Source organism: Sinocyclocheilus grahami, unplaced genomic scaffold (assembly GCF_001515645.1).
Source record: "Sinocyclocheilus grahami isolate Dianchi unplaced genomic scaffold, SAMN03320097.WGS_v1.1 scaffold810.1, whole genome shotgun sequence".
NCBI lineage: Eukaryota > Metazoa > Chordata > Actinopteri > Cypriniformes > Cyprinidae > Sinocyclocheilus > Sinocyclocheilus grahami.
In genome coordinates this window covers 244,054-262,033 of record NW_015505989.1, presented here as the reverse complement: position 1 = coordinate 262,033, position 17,980 = coordinate 244,054, and the positions used below count along the sequence as shown (strand labels likewise).

Sequence of the window (17,980 nt, the reverse complement as noted above, 5' to 3'; positions counted from 1 at the left end):
GACCTACAATAATGTACAGTATTTGAAAAATAGTGTGTTTTTTGAACATTAAAGCGTGTCAACATATTCTGTTACACCAAATACACAAAATAATGATCTTTAAAAGAATAAAAAGCATCATATGACCCCTTTAATGGTTTTACATAACTTGTAATTCACGTCAAAGAGAACAAGTAAATGTACATACTAACAGTCATAATTGCTCATTTGAAAATGTACAAACCCGATTTCAAAAAAGCCAACTTTTTTGGAATTGGGTTTGTATATGTAACCTTTGTTTCAAAGAGAAGTTGAGAAAACAGGATTAGGGACATGGGAAATTGTCTGTTAAGTGATTTATTATTATTATTTTTAGGTATTAATCATGATTTTCTGTTAAAGGGGTACATCTATGTGGCATTAAAGTTGATTAACATTGTATGTAAAATCTGAAGTATTGTTTCATTGGGACATAAAATCCACCAAACTGTAGGAATGAGCCTGAACCACTTCACATACACCATTGTTAAAGTGCAAGGGTTAAACTTCATATAAAACACCTTTTTGCAATCACAAAAACTTTAATGTGTAAATCCAATAATTTAAATAAAATAAAAAAAGTGGGCTGGTACACAAACGATAACACGAGTGAGTGCAGAATAGGCAATAAAAAGATCCTTCCAAACACACAAACAAGATGCACATGAAAGGTCTATTTACATTCATATACACAAAAAGATTTAAAAATTCAGTCACAGAATGTATGATTACAATTTAAAGTGTGGTTACACACAATCAGTAACTGTAAGAACAATGCTAATGCGTTTTTAATGAGCTTTCACATTTTTATATTAGTGTACAAGCTCCAGCTGATTCGATGCGAAAGGTAAGACTCCGCTGACGTAATACGCAATGCCGAGTGAGAGCAGAGCAATGACGAGGAGCAGCAAGAGCACTCGCCAGAAACCAAGATCTTCCACAAACTCCTGCCATGTAGTGCGGAAGCTGGACAGCACGCCATCGCTGTGATGCAGGTGTGGGTTGAGAAGAGAGTGGCTCTCCATGGCACTGCAGGAGATACAGCAGCCGGTAATGAGTAAAAACACTTATGAAGACCAATTCAAAGACACCTCTGCAAGGAAAAAAACATTGGGATTGTATAAAGTAGGTAATGGCAATCATCTCACCTTTCATTCTCAGCCATGTGCATCTTCTCCAGACTGGAATGGGAGCTGCGGTTGAAGCCCTTCACCTCCTGTTCCTCCAGCCCCTCCAGCAGATGGAGCGCGTCTTTATTCACACCGCGTCTCTTGGCCAGCACCAGCGGAGTGGCTCCGTTGTGATTACTGTTCAGATCAAAAAGCACGGACATGAAGCGGTCAGATGTTTTGTGGTGACTAAAGGTTAATTCATGAATCTTCATCGCTGTGCATTGGAACTGGCCCTGTAATACGAGTACTGTTAGTCAGGGGTTTTCAAACTGGGGTCCGGGGCCTTCAGGGGTGAAGAAAGTGGGAAGAAATAAATACAAAAACAATAAATAAATGTTCATCATTTTCAGAATGTGATATTATGCTTAAAGACTGGCCAGAAATCCTGAGATGAGTACTTTCCAATTAATATCGTACACATTATTATTTTATATATTTATTATTTTTCACATTTACACCACTATTGAATTGTTTTATGTTTTTTAAATGTTAAAAAAAACGTATGGTCACCAAGACCGCATTCGAACAAAAATACAAACAAGTAAATATTGTGAAATATTATTACATTTCAAAATAACTTTCTATGTGAATATGTTGTAAAGTGTCATTTATTCCTGTGATCAAAGCTGTATTTTCAGCATCCAGTCTTCAGTGTCAACATGATCTTCAGAAATCATTTTAATATGCGGATTTGCTGCTCAAGAAACATTTCAGATTATTATCAATGTTGAAAACAGCATTTATATGAATTCTTTTCTAACATCGTAAATGTCTGTACAGTCCCTTTTGACCAATTTGCTGAAAATAAATATTAATTTAATTTCTTAAAAAATATATTTTCTATCTACCTTTATATTTTATGTGATCATTGTATTTTGGGGTCTGTGCCATTGAAAAATTTTAAAACCGTTGCAGAATTCCTATACTTACATCTGTTATTTCATAGTTATGATTTTTCTGAAATAAAATATATGTAAGTGTCATGAAATTTTTGACTTGTCCATGGAATAGCACGTGAAAGCCGTGGTATATGAGTATGGTAATTCAGTATCATTATATATAGTCACTGTACCATTGTACCCGTCCCAAGATCATAAAGACACTGACCAGATGTCAATCTTGAGGCCGTTGGACACCAGGAACTGGATGGTGTCTACATGGCCACACATGTGCAGTGCCGTGTTGCCCTGCGAGTCAGTGGCCAACAGATCAGCACCAAACTTATGCAGCAAAGAGCAGATCTCCACGTTTCCCCGAGCGGCAGCCAGATGCAATCCGGTCCGTCCGTCCGCGGCAGTCCCTGGTGTTTGGGTCGAACCCGGACTCCAGGAGCTGTTTAGTGTGAGCGAGATCCCCGTCGATACAGGCCTGCAGCAGTGGCACGGTGGTCTGCAGGGAGTCGTTGATGAAGACGTAGGACATTTTGCACCTGATATCTGAGATCTGGAGATAAAAATCACATTTGGAACAGCTGACATGACACATCACAATGCTATAATTAAAAAACTCCTTCTCTAATTTCTTCATAATCATTATGCAGCCCCCATATTAATAGAACATCAGTATTTTTAGGCCTGCAGCAGTGGCACGGTGGTCTGCAGGGAGTCGTTGATGAAGACGTAGGACATTTTGCACCTGATATCTGAGATCTGGAGATAAAAATCACATTTGGAACAGCTGACATGACACATCACAATGCTATAATTAAAAAACTCCTTCTCTAATTTCTTCATAATCATTATGCAGCCCCCATATTAATAGAACATCAGTATTTTTACAAATTCATTTCTCACACCACACAGCCATTAATTAACTGTAAATAACTGCTTAAAAAGGCTAAAAACACAGTTACAGCATCTAAAGTACACCTCAAATCTCTGTGTTAACATGCATTTATAATGAATGATGTATGCATAGGTTAAAGCTTCAAAAACTGTAAACGTTTATTACAGAAAGGTTATTAAATTAGGCTGGAAATATCATTTAGATTACATGACAACTAAACTTCACGAATGATTACTACTGTAGCTAGCGGACTAGCTTGGTCAAGCAAGTATGTTAATCAACAAAACACACGACTGTAACCAATAACACCAGCTAATAACTTCCTTTGTAATACTACAGAAGGTAAATCAATACCTCGGAGTGATATCTTGAAAGTATCTTATAAAATCCGCTGCTTTCTCAGCCTCTATTGTGGGGAAATAGAAATTAAATGACGTACAAATATGGATGGAGGGTTAATAGACTACAAGCCCCAGTGCATGTTGTTGTGATAAACAAATAAAAAAGATTAGACTTCCGCGTTTCAACCTCAAAATCTGGTCAGTGTAGTTTTTCTGGCGCTGTTGACTATTAGAACGACTCAGACACGGACTGCGTTACCCACAATGCACCGCGATGTTTTTGTATCCGATGACGGCCGAGGATGGAGTCAGGTAGGGAATTTATGGTTTAAAATACGAAATTGATCAGCGATTTATCTATTCGTTCGGCTAACAACGTTCAGGCGATGTTTTAAGTTAGAAAAGCGTCGATAAAAGTCTACTGAGATCTGCTAGGGATTCATACCGAGGAAGTTTCAAGTTTTCTCATTGTTCTTCAGTGGCCTGTACATCTCTCACTTGTAAATAAAGACAAATCGTTCGTCTGCTTCACTAGTCGTTGTTGTTCAGATGATTCAGAGTTATTACTCTGTATGTTTGCACTGGCACTAACAAAAACATTACCATGTTTGTGGACTTATACCATGTTATGTACCATGGAATTCAAGTACCTTATAGTACCCAGTAAATACATGGTATATAAATATGTGGTTGTATTATATGCAAGAGCCATGGTATTAGCATCTGAGGCCATCCCATTGTTTTTGTGAGAGATGTTTATGTCAGAAGTACCTCTGCTAGTCCTCCTAATTATGAAGGGCTGCTATGTGTTGTTTTATCAGGATTGTGTCACAACACTAACGTGTCACCATTTATTCCAGTTCTAGCCAAGTATGAGAACCAAGTCAACGTATTCTCCGAGTTCCTAGAAGCCCTGCCGGATGTAGACGAGCCAGTATGGATCTTGGGAGCATGTTATGATCTTAAAGGTGACATATCATGAAAATCTGACTTTTCCAGGTTGTAAGTGCTATAATCAGGTCCCCGGTGCATCTACCAACCAAGGAAACGTTAAAAAGATTAACCCAGTCACTTTGTTTTGGGAAGCCTTTTTCTGCAAGCCTCTGAGAAAACGAGCGCGTCTTATTTTGCTCCCTTGGTGACGCTCCCTTGATCCCAAAGGGATCTCATTATAATATTACCGCCCCTTAATCTGTAAGTTTCCACCCACGGCGCCGTCATTTTGATTTCGCAAGCGACAGCGGTGTACCAGCTCTAATGCCATGGAGAAAGTTTGAGCAAAACAGGCTAACTGTTCTGTGTTTGTCTGCACAGACGAGCACAGAACACTGTTTAGAGTCCCAGCCTCAGAGGAGACACGAGAGCAGTGCATTTATTGATTTATTTACTGTATATTGCTGCTGCCACACAGATCTAAAATAAACATATGATTTATTTCCCAGCTGTTTACCTTCACAGACATAACCCACTGTTTTAGTAACTCATGTGTGCTTTTAACGTAAACTTGTGTGTGACTGAGAACTTAGTTTAGTGCTCACATGCTGTGACAGCTGCTTTCTGTGCGTGTGCTTCGGATGTGTGCGCTCAGAAAACCGTATATCTGAAGTTTAAACTCGTATGGTTTAAAATGCATGATTTCAGTGCGATAAACATGATAATCAGAACCACAACAGATGTTTTTAGCAGGTCCGAGCTGTAATGGCTCAGCTCTATTCTGGAAAAGGGGGCGGGGAGCAGCAGCTCATTTGCATTTAAAGACACAGGCCAAAAAACAGCGTGTTTCTGCTTCCACTCAAAATAGGCATTTTCAAAATTATATAATGTAGTATTTTGAGCTGAAACTTCACAGACACATTCTGGGGACACCAGAGACTTGTATTACATATTGTAAAAAGGGGCATAATATGTCACCTTTAAAACAAGTAAGACAGGCCACATATCCATAATGTAGTGGCATTTTGCTTTCAGAATTAATTAGCTATATCAACACATTCACTCTTATTAAATTGCATTTTGCCTAATTACATCTGTATCGGCATCAGCCATCAAACGCCTTATCAGTTAACCACTTAAGATATTAAATCTGGGTTTCACTCATCCTTGTTACAGTGTAATTATACAATTATATACAAGTACTATTAATGAACAAAATATAGTTACCATAGGGTTCGGATTAGTTGCTTCTAACTATGCATCATTTACTGTTATAACACTTTCTTCTGCTCACCAAGGCTGCATTTATTTGATCAAAATACAGTAAATACATGTGAAATATTTTTACAATTTGAAAACAATCATTTTCTGTTTGAATATACTGTATGATATATATTCCTGTGATCAAAGCTGAATTTTCAGCATCATTACTCCAGTCTTCAGTGTCACATGATCTTCAGAAATCATCCTAATATGCTGATTTGCTGCTCAAGAAACATTACTGATTATTATCAACGATCATCTTCCAGAGAAATCGGAGCTGCTCTCGGATGTGCGGTCACGACTGTGGTTCACATATAGGAAAAAGTTTTCTCCCATAGGTAAGTGGCAGGGAAACTAGTCTAACTAAATGGAGTGGAGCTGACTTCTGTCTTGATTAGAGGATGCTTAGTGTGCTGAGGAGGGTGTGTGTCTGTGGTTTGCAGGAGGAACAGGCCCTTCATCAGACGCGGGCTGGGGCTGCATGCTCCGCTGTGGACAGATGATCCTCGCGCAGGCTTTGGTCTGCAGGCACCTCGGTCGAGGTAAGCAAACGTGGAAGCTTCTTACCGATAACAAGTGTGTAGAATAGATGCTACCATACTACTCATACTATACTACACTGAATTCACAGTATTTCTGTATTTTTGCTAAATGTACCAGTGTGATTTTTGATCTAGAAATTATATCTAAACCAAGGAGTAGGGTGAAAACTAGAGTCCAGTGAATTTGGACTGCAGACCTTTAAAGTGCTCTACTTTACTCTGTGTTCTAGATTGGAGATGGGATCCAGAGAAGTGTCAGCCCAAAGAGTATCATCGCATCTTGCACTGCTTTTTAGACAAGAAGGATAGCTGCTACTCTATCCATCAGATGGGTAAGGCATATAATGTGTATTTGTGTGTGTGTGACCGTTATTATTGGCCCAGCCCTCTCAATGTTCATTGCATATGTTTTGTTTTTTAAAAACCATTAGTTCACAGCAAGTGCACGTCATTGCATTGTCTATCTGAAAGTCTCTGTGTGTGTGTGGGTACTGTACATCGCAGTGGTACTGCAGTCACGAGTATTGTGTGCCCTGTTTGTGTAGCTCAGATGGCAGGGAAACTAGTCTAACTAAATGGAGTGGAGCTGACTTCTGTCTTGATTAGAGGATGCTTAGTGTGCTGAGGAGGGTGTGTGTCTGTGGTTTGCAGGAGGAACAGGCCCTTCATCAGACGCGGGCTGGGGCTGCATGCTCCGCTGTGGACAGATGATCCTCGCGCAGGCTTTGGTCTGCAGGCACCTCGGTCGAGGTAAGCAAACGTGGAAGCTTCTTACCGATAACAAGTGTGTAGAATAGATGCTACCATACTACTCATACTATACTACACTGAATTCACAGTATTTCTGTATTTTTGCTAAATGTACCAGTGTGATTTTTGATCTAGAAATTATATCTAAACCAAGGAGTAGGGTGAAAACTAGAGTCCAGTGAATTTGGACTGCAGACCTTTAAAGTGCTCTACTTTACTGTGTGTTCTAGATTGGAGATGGGATCCAGAGAAGTGTCAGCCCAAAGAGTATCATCGCATCTTGCACTGCTTTTTAGACAAGAAGGATAGCTGCTACTCTATCCATCAGATGGGTAAGGCATATAATGTGTATTTGTGTGTGTGTGACCGTTATTATTGGCCCAGCCCTCTCAATGTTCATTGCATATGTTTTGTTTTTTAAAAACCATTAGTTCACAGCAAGTGCACGTCATTGCATTGTCTATCTGAAAGTCTCTGTGTGTGTGTGGGTACTGTACATCGCAGTGGTACTGCAGTCACGAGTATTGTGTGCCCTGTTTGTGTAGCTCAGATGGGCGTTGGAGAGGGCAAGTCTGTTGGCGAATGGTATGGACCGAACACAGTGGCGCAAGTACTCAAGCAAGTGTCATTTTTCTTTAAGATTGATATCTTTAAAATAATATTTTGTTGTTGGACACATTTGTCTCTTGTAGTTGTTTTAAAAATTCCACCCTTTCAAATCTGATGGTCTGTCTTAAAAAAAACAACAAAAAAAACAGGAGTATACAATATGCTAAAAGTTTTATTTTAAATTAATTCAATTTTCTGCAGTTTCTTTTCAGCTTTATTTTTTAAAGGAATAGTTCACCCAAAAATGAAATTTGCTGAAAGTTTACTCACCCTCAGGCCATCCAAGATGTGAACAGATTTGGAGAAATGTAGCATTGCATCAGTGTCTCGGCAATGGATGCTCTGCAGTGAATGGGTGCCGTCAGAATGAGAGTCCAAACAGCTGATAAAAACACCACAATAATCCACAAGTAATCCACACCACTTGATGCGTCTTTTATCCATAATACTGCTGTCACTTGTTGTTGACTCACATCAAAATCTACCCACATATTTGTTTAGAGCTGTTTTAGACTGTTTTCACTTATAAACGGTGCTTGGTCGGTGCAAATTTATCTCCTGATTCAGACCAGACAACTTTTTAATGTATTTTATTTTAGCCCGAAGCAACAGTTTGATTTTTTAAACGTCTTAATGATATTTGTTTCTAACAAACACGCAGCTTTTGGCTTCACAAGATGTTAACTGATGGACTGGAGTGGTATGGATTACTTGTGGATTATTGTGATGTTTTTATCAGCTGTTTGGACTCTCATTCTGACGGCACCCATTCACTGCAGAGCATCCATTGCTGAGACACTGATGCAATGCTACATTTCTACAAATCTGTTCCCATGAAGAAACATTTGGATGGCCTGAGGGTTAGTAAATTTTTGGCTGAACTACTTCTTTAACAGAAAAAAGGATGAGAGGATGTTGATTGTAATTGTCAAGCTTGTGCCATAAAATAGTACATATAATTTGTGCTCTTTACACTCCAGTTCTTCTGAAGACAATCAAGAGCTTTGTGTGAGAAACAGAGAAATTTAAGTCAGTATTCTTTTGATTCTTTCACACCTTGAGAAGCGCCGTTTTAAATTAGTAGTTCCCAGAAAAGCGTTAATCTGTCATCGTTACTCACCCTCCGAACCATACAACTTGTGGAGCACAAAAGAAGATGTTTTGAAGAAGATCACACAGCTGTATTCCATATAATGAAAGCATGTAGTCACAAGGGGTTGTCAAGCCCAGAAACCACCAATTAAATCTCATAGTTTGAACACGACATTTTGGTTGAACTAACAGCAAATGTCCGTTGTCTTGCAGGAAACTTGCTCTGTTTGATGACTGGAATACTATGACTGTGTATGTGTCAATGGACAACACCGTTGTTATTGAAGACATCAGTAAGTGTCTTTTTCTGATTAGTCATTTCAAGTCACATTTATTTATATAGTGCTTTATACAATACTGATTGTTTCAAAGCAGCTTCACAGTAATAAAATTCATCAATTATGAAACAACTTCAGTTGAGCTATAAATAGGGTTTCTGCAGCTTTTATGATGGTAAACGTAATGTAGTAAATTTTGAGGAATAAATTGAGTTGAACACAATACGTCAATATGGTCTCAAAATGTAAATGTTTTGCTTTAGCAACTTCCAACAGATCTAACTTTTTAATTAATTTTACAAAGGCTTAAATAGCTCTACTCCAAAAATATGGAAATAACTTTTACTGTACCTGCTGGTTACACTGCAAAAAAGTGATTTTATTCCTTGTTTTTGTTTTGTTTTCATTGCCAATGTCTAAAGATTCTTCAATCAAGATACATTTACTTGAAAAGCAAAATGACTTAAGGCATAAGAACAAATTTCTGGCAATGGGCTCAGAAAAATCTTCTTAATTCAAAGGGAAAACGAGTTTTCATTCTGTATTGACAGATATTTGTTCTTGTTTTTTGCATAAACTCACTTAATTTTGCTAAAATTTTTAAGAAAACAAGACTTCGTATGTTCTATTTGCATCTCAAGTAAATGTATGTTGATTTAAGGATGTTAGATATTTGTATTGGAAAACAAAACAAAAATACTAAGGAAGATATTCATTTCTTTTTTAAGTGCATGCAACATTTAGTGGCATGACTTTATGAATGTAAGACTTTCTGCTTTAAATTAAGACTTTTTTAGGCCTTAATTTGTGGAAGGATGTATAGGACCCTGTATAAAGCAGCTCTACAATAGTGTCATTATTCATCTCAAGTCAGTTCAATGTTGATTCACTTTAGTTTAATAACAGAGTCAGTGTTGCGAAGTTTAGCAATTATGAAAAGAGTTCAAATAGTGTCACATTCAGTCCAACTTTTGTTCTTGTCCGATAGTGTCAGAGCAATTAAAGGGATAGTTCACCCAAAAATGAAAATGTGATGTTTATCTGCTTACCCGCAGGGCATCCAAGATGTAGGTGACTTTGTATCTTCAGTAGAACACAAACGAAGATTTTTAACTCAAACCGTTGCAGTCTGTCAGTCATATAATGGCAGTCAATGAGCTCCACGACTTTGAGAGTAAAAAAAACATACACAGACAAAACTAAATTAAACCCGGTGGCTCGTGACAATACATTGAGGTCTTAAGACACGAAACGATCGGTCTGTGCAAGAAACTGAACAGTATTTATATCATTTGTTACCTCTGATCCACCGCAATGTACAACTGTCCTGAGCGCGTTCAAAACATCCGGTGCGTGAGGTCAAATAAATACAGTCGGGCAAAAAAATCCACGTTGTCTGATGATATATCAAAATCATCTTCCATTGTGATGACCTGTAAATATCTTTAGATCATCGCAGTGCCAGTGAACACGTCCGCAATCTGCAGAGCACTGTGTAAATAAGTGACGTATACGCGCGACAGATCGCTTCTGCACATGCGTCTACTATCATAGATATGTATAGATGCCCTATTCGACCGCTCCAGATACGTTGACGCATCCGCCATTTTGGAAGTTATCGCGGCCCATAGAAATAGTCACTAATGAGGCATCTACGAACATATCTCGGCCCATAGAAACAGTCACTAATGCGGCATCTACTTGTATATATTTATGTCTACTATGCCAGAGCACGTACACGCGTTACGTGCCGGATGTTTTTGGACATTGCAGTGAATCGTGCAATGAATCATTTCTTGTCTTAAGACCTCAGTGTATCGTCACGAGCCGCAGGGTTTAATTTGGTTTTGTTTGTGTATGTTTTTTTACTCTCAAAAAGCCGTGGAGCCCATTCACTTCCATTATATGACTGACAGACTGCAACGGTTTGAGTTAAAAATCTTTGTTTGTGTTCTACTGAAGAAACAAAGTCACCTACATCTTGGATGCCCTGTGGGTAAGCAGATAAACATAACATTTTCATTTTTGGGTGAACTATCCCTTTAAGCCAATAATATTACTGAACATTAAGTGTCTTTTAAACCTCAACTAAGCAAGCCAAATGCAACAGTGGCAAGGAACACGTAAATGGAGAAAAAAACTCAAGTTCTCCTCTGTCCTGACTTCATTAGAGCTGAAGGAAGTTTAAACAGGATGAATATTATTTCTCACTTCCAACCTTCTTGATGTTCTCGCCTCTTTCCTCTGGACCAGAGAAACAGTGTAAGCAGCCAGGCCGGGAAAGCAGGTCCAGGGCTGGCCCCTGTGGCCGCGGAGAAGTGCCAGCGTCAGGCCAGAGCTGTTCAGAGGCTCAGGGAATGACACTTCAGTCCCAAAGGCCCTTGGACTGGAGGCCCCTGCTGCTGGTCATTCCTCTTCGAATGGGCATTAACAGCATCAACCCCGTGTACATTCAGGCCTTCAAAGTACGACACTTTTCTTTGACTGAAGAGTCTATTATCTTTCTTACTTAGGTAGTTTTTCATGTATCATACACACACACACATACGTTTCATCTTCTTTTACTAGGAGTGTTTTAAGATGCCTCAGTCATGTGGTGTTTTGGGAGGAAAGCCCAACCTGGCCTATTATTTCATTGGATTTATCGGTGAGTTTTCTCAGTCTAATTTGTTGGCGCTTACAGAGTTTGGGGTAATAAAATGACATGCTCAATACATATGCATGATCCAACATGTTCCCCACTGAAAATGAATTGATCGAAGGAATCAGCGCAATGCTTTATCCTGGAAATGTGTTCTCAAGGCATTCTCATTTTTGCTTTTTCAGATGATGAGTTGATCTATTTGGACCCTCACACTACGCAGCAGGCCGTGGACACTGAATCAGGCAGTGCTGTGGACGACCAGAGCTATCACTGTCAGAGGACCCCACACCGCATGAAAATCACTAGCCTGGATCCGTCTGTTGCACTGGTGAGAGCTCAAACCACGTCACTGCCAAAAGAGAAGTTCATTCGGCACTGGCGCGCTATTTTAAATCACTTGACAGCACTAGAATATACACTGCCTAGCCAAAAAAAAAGTCACCATCTGGATTTAAATAAGCAAATATTTTTGCTTAAGGTTTTAGGATTGAATCATTATTGCAGTTATTAATATGTCCATGAAACAATTTTTTTAAAGGGGTGGTTCATTGCGATTTCACTTTTTTAACGTTAGAACGTTAGTTAGTGTCTAATGTTGCTGTTTGAGCATAAACAATATCTGCAAAGTTACGAAGCTGAAAGTTCAATGCAAACGGAGATATCGTCTTTTAAAATTCTGGCAGTTTAATGCCCACAAAAACGGCTGGTAGGAATACAACGAGGTACTTCCCGGGTTCGTGACATCACAAACCCAGATAAACCCCGCCCTCGGGAAAAGGCAGCAAAGGGGGCGAGGCCATGCTGCGCTGCTTTAGAGAAGAGGAAGAGAAAACTAGAAGTGCACGTAAAAATCTATTCATATATGAATCGCGATTCTGTCTTCTAACGATTCTAATGGATTCACAAGTTTCAAAATCAGAGGTGAGGGGCGGGACGATTAGACGTGCACTAGAGGCGGATCAGCCAATCACAACACACTGGGCTAGCTAACCAATCAGAGCCCATCGCCTATTTCTGAGGGAGGGGCTTCATAAAAGAAGGAAATGGTCAGCGTGTTTCTGAGAGAAGGGACAGAGCGGTGTGGAATAAAAGTTAGACTGCACCCCATAAACACAATCAAGCCTAGAAAACAACCACTGAACCACCCCTTTAACTCTAAGGGGCTGTTCACACAGAATGCGTTTTTTTTCCCATTCCAGTGCGCTACTTTTCCATTGTTTTTCTATGTAAACACGCACTAGATGAATGTGTATGACCGTTGTGCTCATGTCTTTTGCAGCGTCTCACACATTAGCGCCGCGTTTTTAAGACAGTGTGTCAAGTTAAAAGAATTTTAACTTTTACACACAGTGCCGTTCATCAATGTCAGTTCCAAAACAGTGGACCAATCAGAAGAGCCCGGAGGCGGGGCAAGCGTTGCAAGCTTTTGTTTACAGTAACAAGGGTTTCATTTCATGGATCAGTAAAGGTGAATGTTTGTCCCTAGGGCTTTTTCTGCAAGAGTGAGGAGGACTTTGACAGCTGGTGTGATCTGGTTCAGCAGGTTAGACTCTGGCATGCATGCAGAACCGATCAAGAACGTGATTTACCAGCTTGCTTTCCTTAGTTTTAACTTGCTCTCATTATTTCGCTCTGACTTTAAGGAGCTCCTCAAGAAAAGAAATTTGCGGATGTTCGAGCTGGTAGAGAAACACCCCTCTCATTGGCCTCCGTTCGTTCCTCCCACCAAACCAGAGGTGCAGACCACAGGAGCAGGTACTGCAGGATAAGAGCCGTAGCGTTGAGTGCTAGAATTTTGAATAACACTTTCTATGAAGCCTGTATTTATAATGCATTATCTGGATATTCTTAATGCATGCATAATACCTTATTTAAAAAACCCTAATGATGTGTTGTATCATCTTATGAATAATCGCAAAGACAGTTATAACACATTACAATAAGAGTACAACGATGAACACATTATATACAAGTTACAATGGATTATAGTTCCCATAGTTATAATGTAGACAAGCCTCATATCTTGAAGTGTCACATCATTTTACCTTAAAGGAATAGTTCACCCAAAAATGAAGAATTGCTGAAAATGTGCTCACCCTGAGGCCATCCAAGACATAGATTTCATCAGATTTGTAGAAATGTAGCATTGCATCAGTGTCTCAGCAATGGATGCTCTGCAGTGAATGGGTGCCGTCAGAATGAGAGTCCAAACAGCTGATAAAAACATCACAATAATCCACAGCACTCCAGTCCATCAGTTAACATCTGGAGAAGACAAAAGCTGCCTGTTTGTAAGAAACAAATCCAGCATTAAGATGTTTTTAACTTCAAACCGTTGCTAAAATATGAGTCCATAATCCATAATAACATTTCCTCCAGTGAAAAAGTCCATCTCCTGTTTTGGCTTATAAAAGGTTCTCGATCTGTGCAGATTTCTCTCCTGATTCAGACCAAACTACTTTTTCACTGGCAGAAGCGTTATTATGGAGGGAGGACTCGTATTTTAGCAATGGTTTGACAACATCTTAATGATTCATTTGTTTCTTACAAACAGTTTTACAAGATGTTAATTGTTGGACTGGAGTGGTGTGGATTACTAGTGATAATTTACAAGAATATTGTATTCACTTTACACAGTAAAACACACTTGTGAAATGCAGTGAGATACTAATATGAGATTTATAATGTATCATAACTGTCATTACGATTATTCATGAGATGATACAACATATTATAAGGGATTTTCTAAGGCATCATGTGTGCATTATAGTGCATAATACATAACAAATACAGGCTAAGGTTACAAGATAACTGTATTTGTTTCATAACCTAAAAATCCTTTCTACCTTCTGTGCTCGTTCTTCTAGAGTTCATCGAGTCCCCAGACAAACTTTTTGAGTCAGAAGAGGAGTTTGAGATCCTAAATGTGTGATCAGTCCACTGATGATGGGATGTCAGTAGCCTTCCTCTGCTCCACACTGCACAAGTGCCTCCGATCAACACCAAGCTCGTTCTGTGGTGAACAGGAAAATAACAAGCCAAGGATCCCGTAGCAACTTAGTGTGAGGCTTAGCCTCATTCAGAGGTCGTGTAAGAGACCGTGTTTTTAACTATGGAAACAAACCGAGAACTTGAGTTTGCATGAACTTCATCGTACTGTATCATGGAGAGGTGAAGGCTTTCATGAGGATGATATCTTTACAACCTCAACACGCTCTACCTCCTGACTGCAGGAGATGGATAGTATGCAGACATCTTTAATTCAGTGTTATTCAAGGGAAAAAAAGACAACCGTATTGGTTAAAAAAAAGTGCCTCTCTTTTTGACATATTTATGTTTCTGACTGGTAAAGGTGATGTTTCCTTTCCTTATTACAGTGGGTTAATTATTTCACCCACTCCTGCACATCTGTAAATATGGCTTCAAATGATATTTAAATAAGTTTAGCGCGTTTATGATTGGTCCTATCACTTTTTTAAAAAGAAATAAACTGTAAAGCTACCTAACTACAAGTTCCTATCATTTATTGGTGAATATGGTCCCTTTCATGTCTACACTGTCTTCGTTTGTTTATAAAAGATGACAAATCTGAACATGACTCTCCTTTGGTTTATGTGTGAAATTGTTATGTAATATTAATATGTAACTTATTCAAAGAAAAGATAAATTGCCTAAAAAAACAATCCAAAAAATTGAGTAACTAAAGAAATACAGATATATACACTGCCGTTCATAACTTTTGTGTCAGTAAGATTTTAGATTTTTTTTTTATTCAGCATGGATGCCTTAAATTTGGGGAAAAAAAAAAAAAGTTTATAATGTTACAAAAGATTTAGTTTCATCGAAGAATCCTGAAAAAAATGTATCACGGTTTCCACAAAAATATTGTGCAGCACAACTGTTTTCAACATTGATAATAATCAGAAATGTGGCTTGAGCAGCAAATCAGCATATTATACTGATTTCTGAAGATCATGTGACACTGAAGACTGGAGTTATGATGCTGAAAATACAGTTTTGATCACAGAAATAAATTACATTTGAACATATATTCAAATATAAAAGTTATTTTAATTTGTAATAATATTTTACAAAAATGCTACTGTATTTTTAATTAAATAAAGCTTTGGTGAGCATAAGAAACTTACCGACCTCAAACATTTGAACGGTAGTGCATCTTTGTGTTTTAGCTATCTAGCTTTTTTATTAATAATAATTTAGGAAATTAAACTCGATTTACTAATAGATTATATATAATATTTTTATGGACATGGTTTTTGAATAGGCGGGATGTACAGTATATATATCCCATCAATGGACAATTGTTACTTAACTGTAAATACACTCTTTTTGGCCAGCAGAGTGCAGCAGCTATCAACTAAGGTACAGGGCAAGTAAGTGGAAAAACTGGGGTCTTAACATGTCCACAGCAATGTTGCATCATACTAGACATGAGAAATCACAAGCACATGACTCGGTCAGGGATACCTTGGCACTTTTTTATTGCAATAGCTCTATTACAAGCAAAACCCAATCTAATAAATATACACGGAAAAAAAAAATATATATATAAAAATGTAGAAGTGACCAAATAATAACAAACAAAAAAATCTCAAACATCCTCATCCTTGAAACCAAGCGAGGTGCCGTGTAGCGTGTTGACGAGAGAAGGGATATCAAAAATTACAATATTTACAAAAGGAAGACGGCGCTGATAATGGTCTGCTTCAGTCATTATTATCAACATGTTTCAACCCAATCACAAGCTTTCAGCGTTAAGTGAGTACTGACCAAATGAACAGCAAGTTGTTGACACAGACTTTGCCCATCTCAGATACTTCTCTTTTTCTTTTTTTAGTCCAGCTCTTCCTTTCAGTCATTTTAAAAGGCAAACAACTCGACACAATTCCAAACAATATCAGTATCCCCAAAATATAACCTCAGTAGAGCCCCTAGTATAAAAAAAACACAAGTTTGATCATGGTAGTTGTCACGGTAGTTATTGTGTAGTAGAAAAATCCCCAAGAAACGGTATACTACTGTTTTTTCATTTCACATTTTACAGTAAAGCAACGCAATATCATGACACAATAGCATGACAAAAGCTAGTCAAAGAAAGAGAGCGGCCGCAAGCGGGCCGCTACCAAAACCAATGGGAAAAAGTCACCGAAGTATGGTTTCGTCTCAACATAATCTGGACTACTACTGTAAAGCGTACACATCTTACTACACAGCTTTCAACCACAACCTCAACCCAAAATCTCTTCATATAAAGCTTCCAGGTACAAGCAAAAAAAAAAGAGACTAGTAACTCTTAGTTAAAAAAGGCTCAAGAGATATGTGGGGAAAACAGGTTGTCTGAAGTTGTATATACACTGAACTCCCCCTCTCAGCAAGCACTATATTCGTATGAATACGCTCACCAGCAAACGGTGAACGCCACTACACTGGATTCAATAAATAAACACAGACGATCAATAAATTAACAAAAACAACAAACAGGATGTACCACGTGGGGAATGCAAAGTAGCACGACGTTATCCTTCAGTACTGTGGCAGTTTGTAAGACTAGTAGTGAAGTGCACATACATAACCACAAGAAGTAGTAAACATCGTCGTTTTGTGGCCAGTGGCTACATCGAGGCTCAAAATCACTCCCAGTCTATGTAAACAAGGCTATTTTAAATGAGGACAGAAAAGCCGTGGTCATGGAAATGATAGTGTTTTGCATCTCGAGTCGGAAATACTTGATATCACACTAATACAGGCGAGGCAGAAAGGATTTTGTGAGCGTTTTCCCAATGGCGTGAACAGGAGGTAGCATCCAGTTGACTCAAAAACACTGTCTCGGATAAAAGGTGCTCTCGTACTAGTTTTGAAGCATATCGTACTTTTGATTTTGCTCGATGTTGCATCATTTCTAAGATGCTCTCGCAGGGGGATGTTTTCATGCACCGAAAACACCAAGTGAGATGATTTCATGACTGTACACTAGCAAAAGTGTGTTCCTTACGAAAATTGCAATAATATGCTTTTTTGCTTCACAAATTTGTTCACAAATTAGTGTTCCTAAATTCTTAAATGCAAAAACCTGGGCTGTTATTGATGTTTATAGGTTATTTAATTCCAGCACATATATACCTCTCATCTCTTATGATATATAATCTCTTAACCATAACCATAACTCAAAAACATAACCTTTAACCTTTTCTTATATTCACTGCAAAAAATGATTTTCTTAGTATTTTTGTCGTTTTCTATAAAAGACGTCTAAACATTCTTAAATCAAGATAAATTTAATTGAAATTTAAAAGAAAATGACTTTTCAGAAAAAAATATTTAAATACTGTTCGTTTTTGCTTGAAACAAGAAAAAATATCTGCCAATGGGGCAAGAAAAATAATCTTGTTTTCCCTTTGAATTAAGATCATTTTTCTTACCCCACTGGTAGATGTTTTCTTGTTTTAGGCAAAAACAAACAACATTTTGATAAATCTTTCAGAAAACAAGACTAAAAATACCAAGTAAGAAAATAATTTTTTGTAGTGTTGGT

At 38.3% G+C, this 17,980-nt stretch overlaps 1 protein-coding gene and 1 pseudogene across 2 annotated transcripts; one reads left to right on the top strand and one right to left on the bottom strand.

Annotated features, from left to right (window-relative positions):
• Positions 1-328: 328 nt before the first annotated feature.
• On the bottom strand, positions 329-2,659 carry LOC107562170 (ankyrin repeat domain-containing protein 46-like; annotated as a pseudogene).
• Positions 2,660-3,552: 893 nt separating this feature from the next.
• On the top strand, positions 3,553-15,022 carry LOC107562169 (cysteine protease ATG4A-like). 2 transcript variants are annotated; one of them, XM_016246755.1, is made up of 13 exons: positions 3,553-3,628; positions 4,177-4,284; positions 5,779-5,850; positions 5,956-6,054; positions 6,285-6,386; positions 7,350-7,422; positions 8,719-8,798; positions 11,037-11,248; positions 11,352-11,430; positions 11,610-11,755; positions 12,914-12,970; positions 13,071-13,182; positions 14,295-15,022. In XM_016246755.1, exons 1-13 carry the CDS (start codon positions 3,619-3,621, stop codon positions 14,357-14,359), a joined length of 1,215 nt encoding a protein of 404 aa, XP_016102241.1. In that variant the 5' UTR covers positions 3,553-3,618; the 3' UTR covers positions 14,360-15,022. The 2 variants fall into 2 exon arrangements, with proteins under 2 accessions (XP_016102241.1, XP_016102240.1); XM_016246754.1 differs by lacking the exons at positions 3,553-3,628; positions 4,177-4,284; positions 5,779-5,850; positions 5,956-6,054; positions 6,285-6,386 and adding exons at positions 6,710-6,804; positions 7,035-7,136.
• Positions 15,023-17,980: the final 2,958 nt, after the last annotated feature.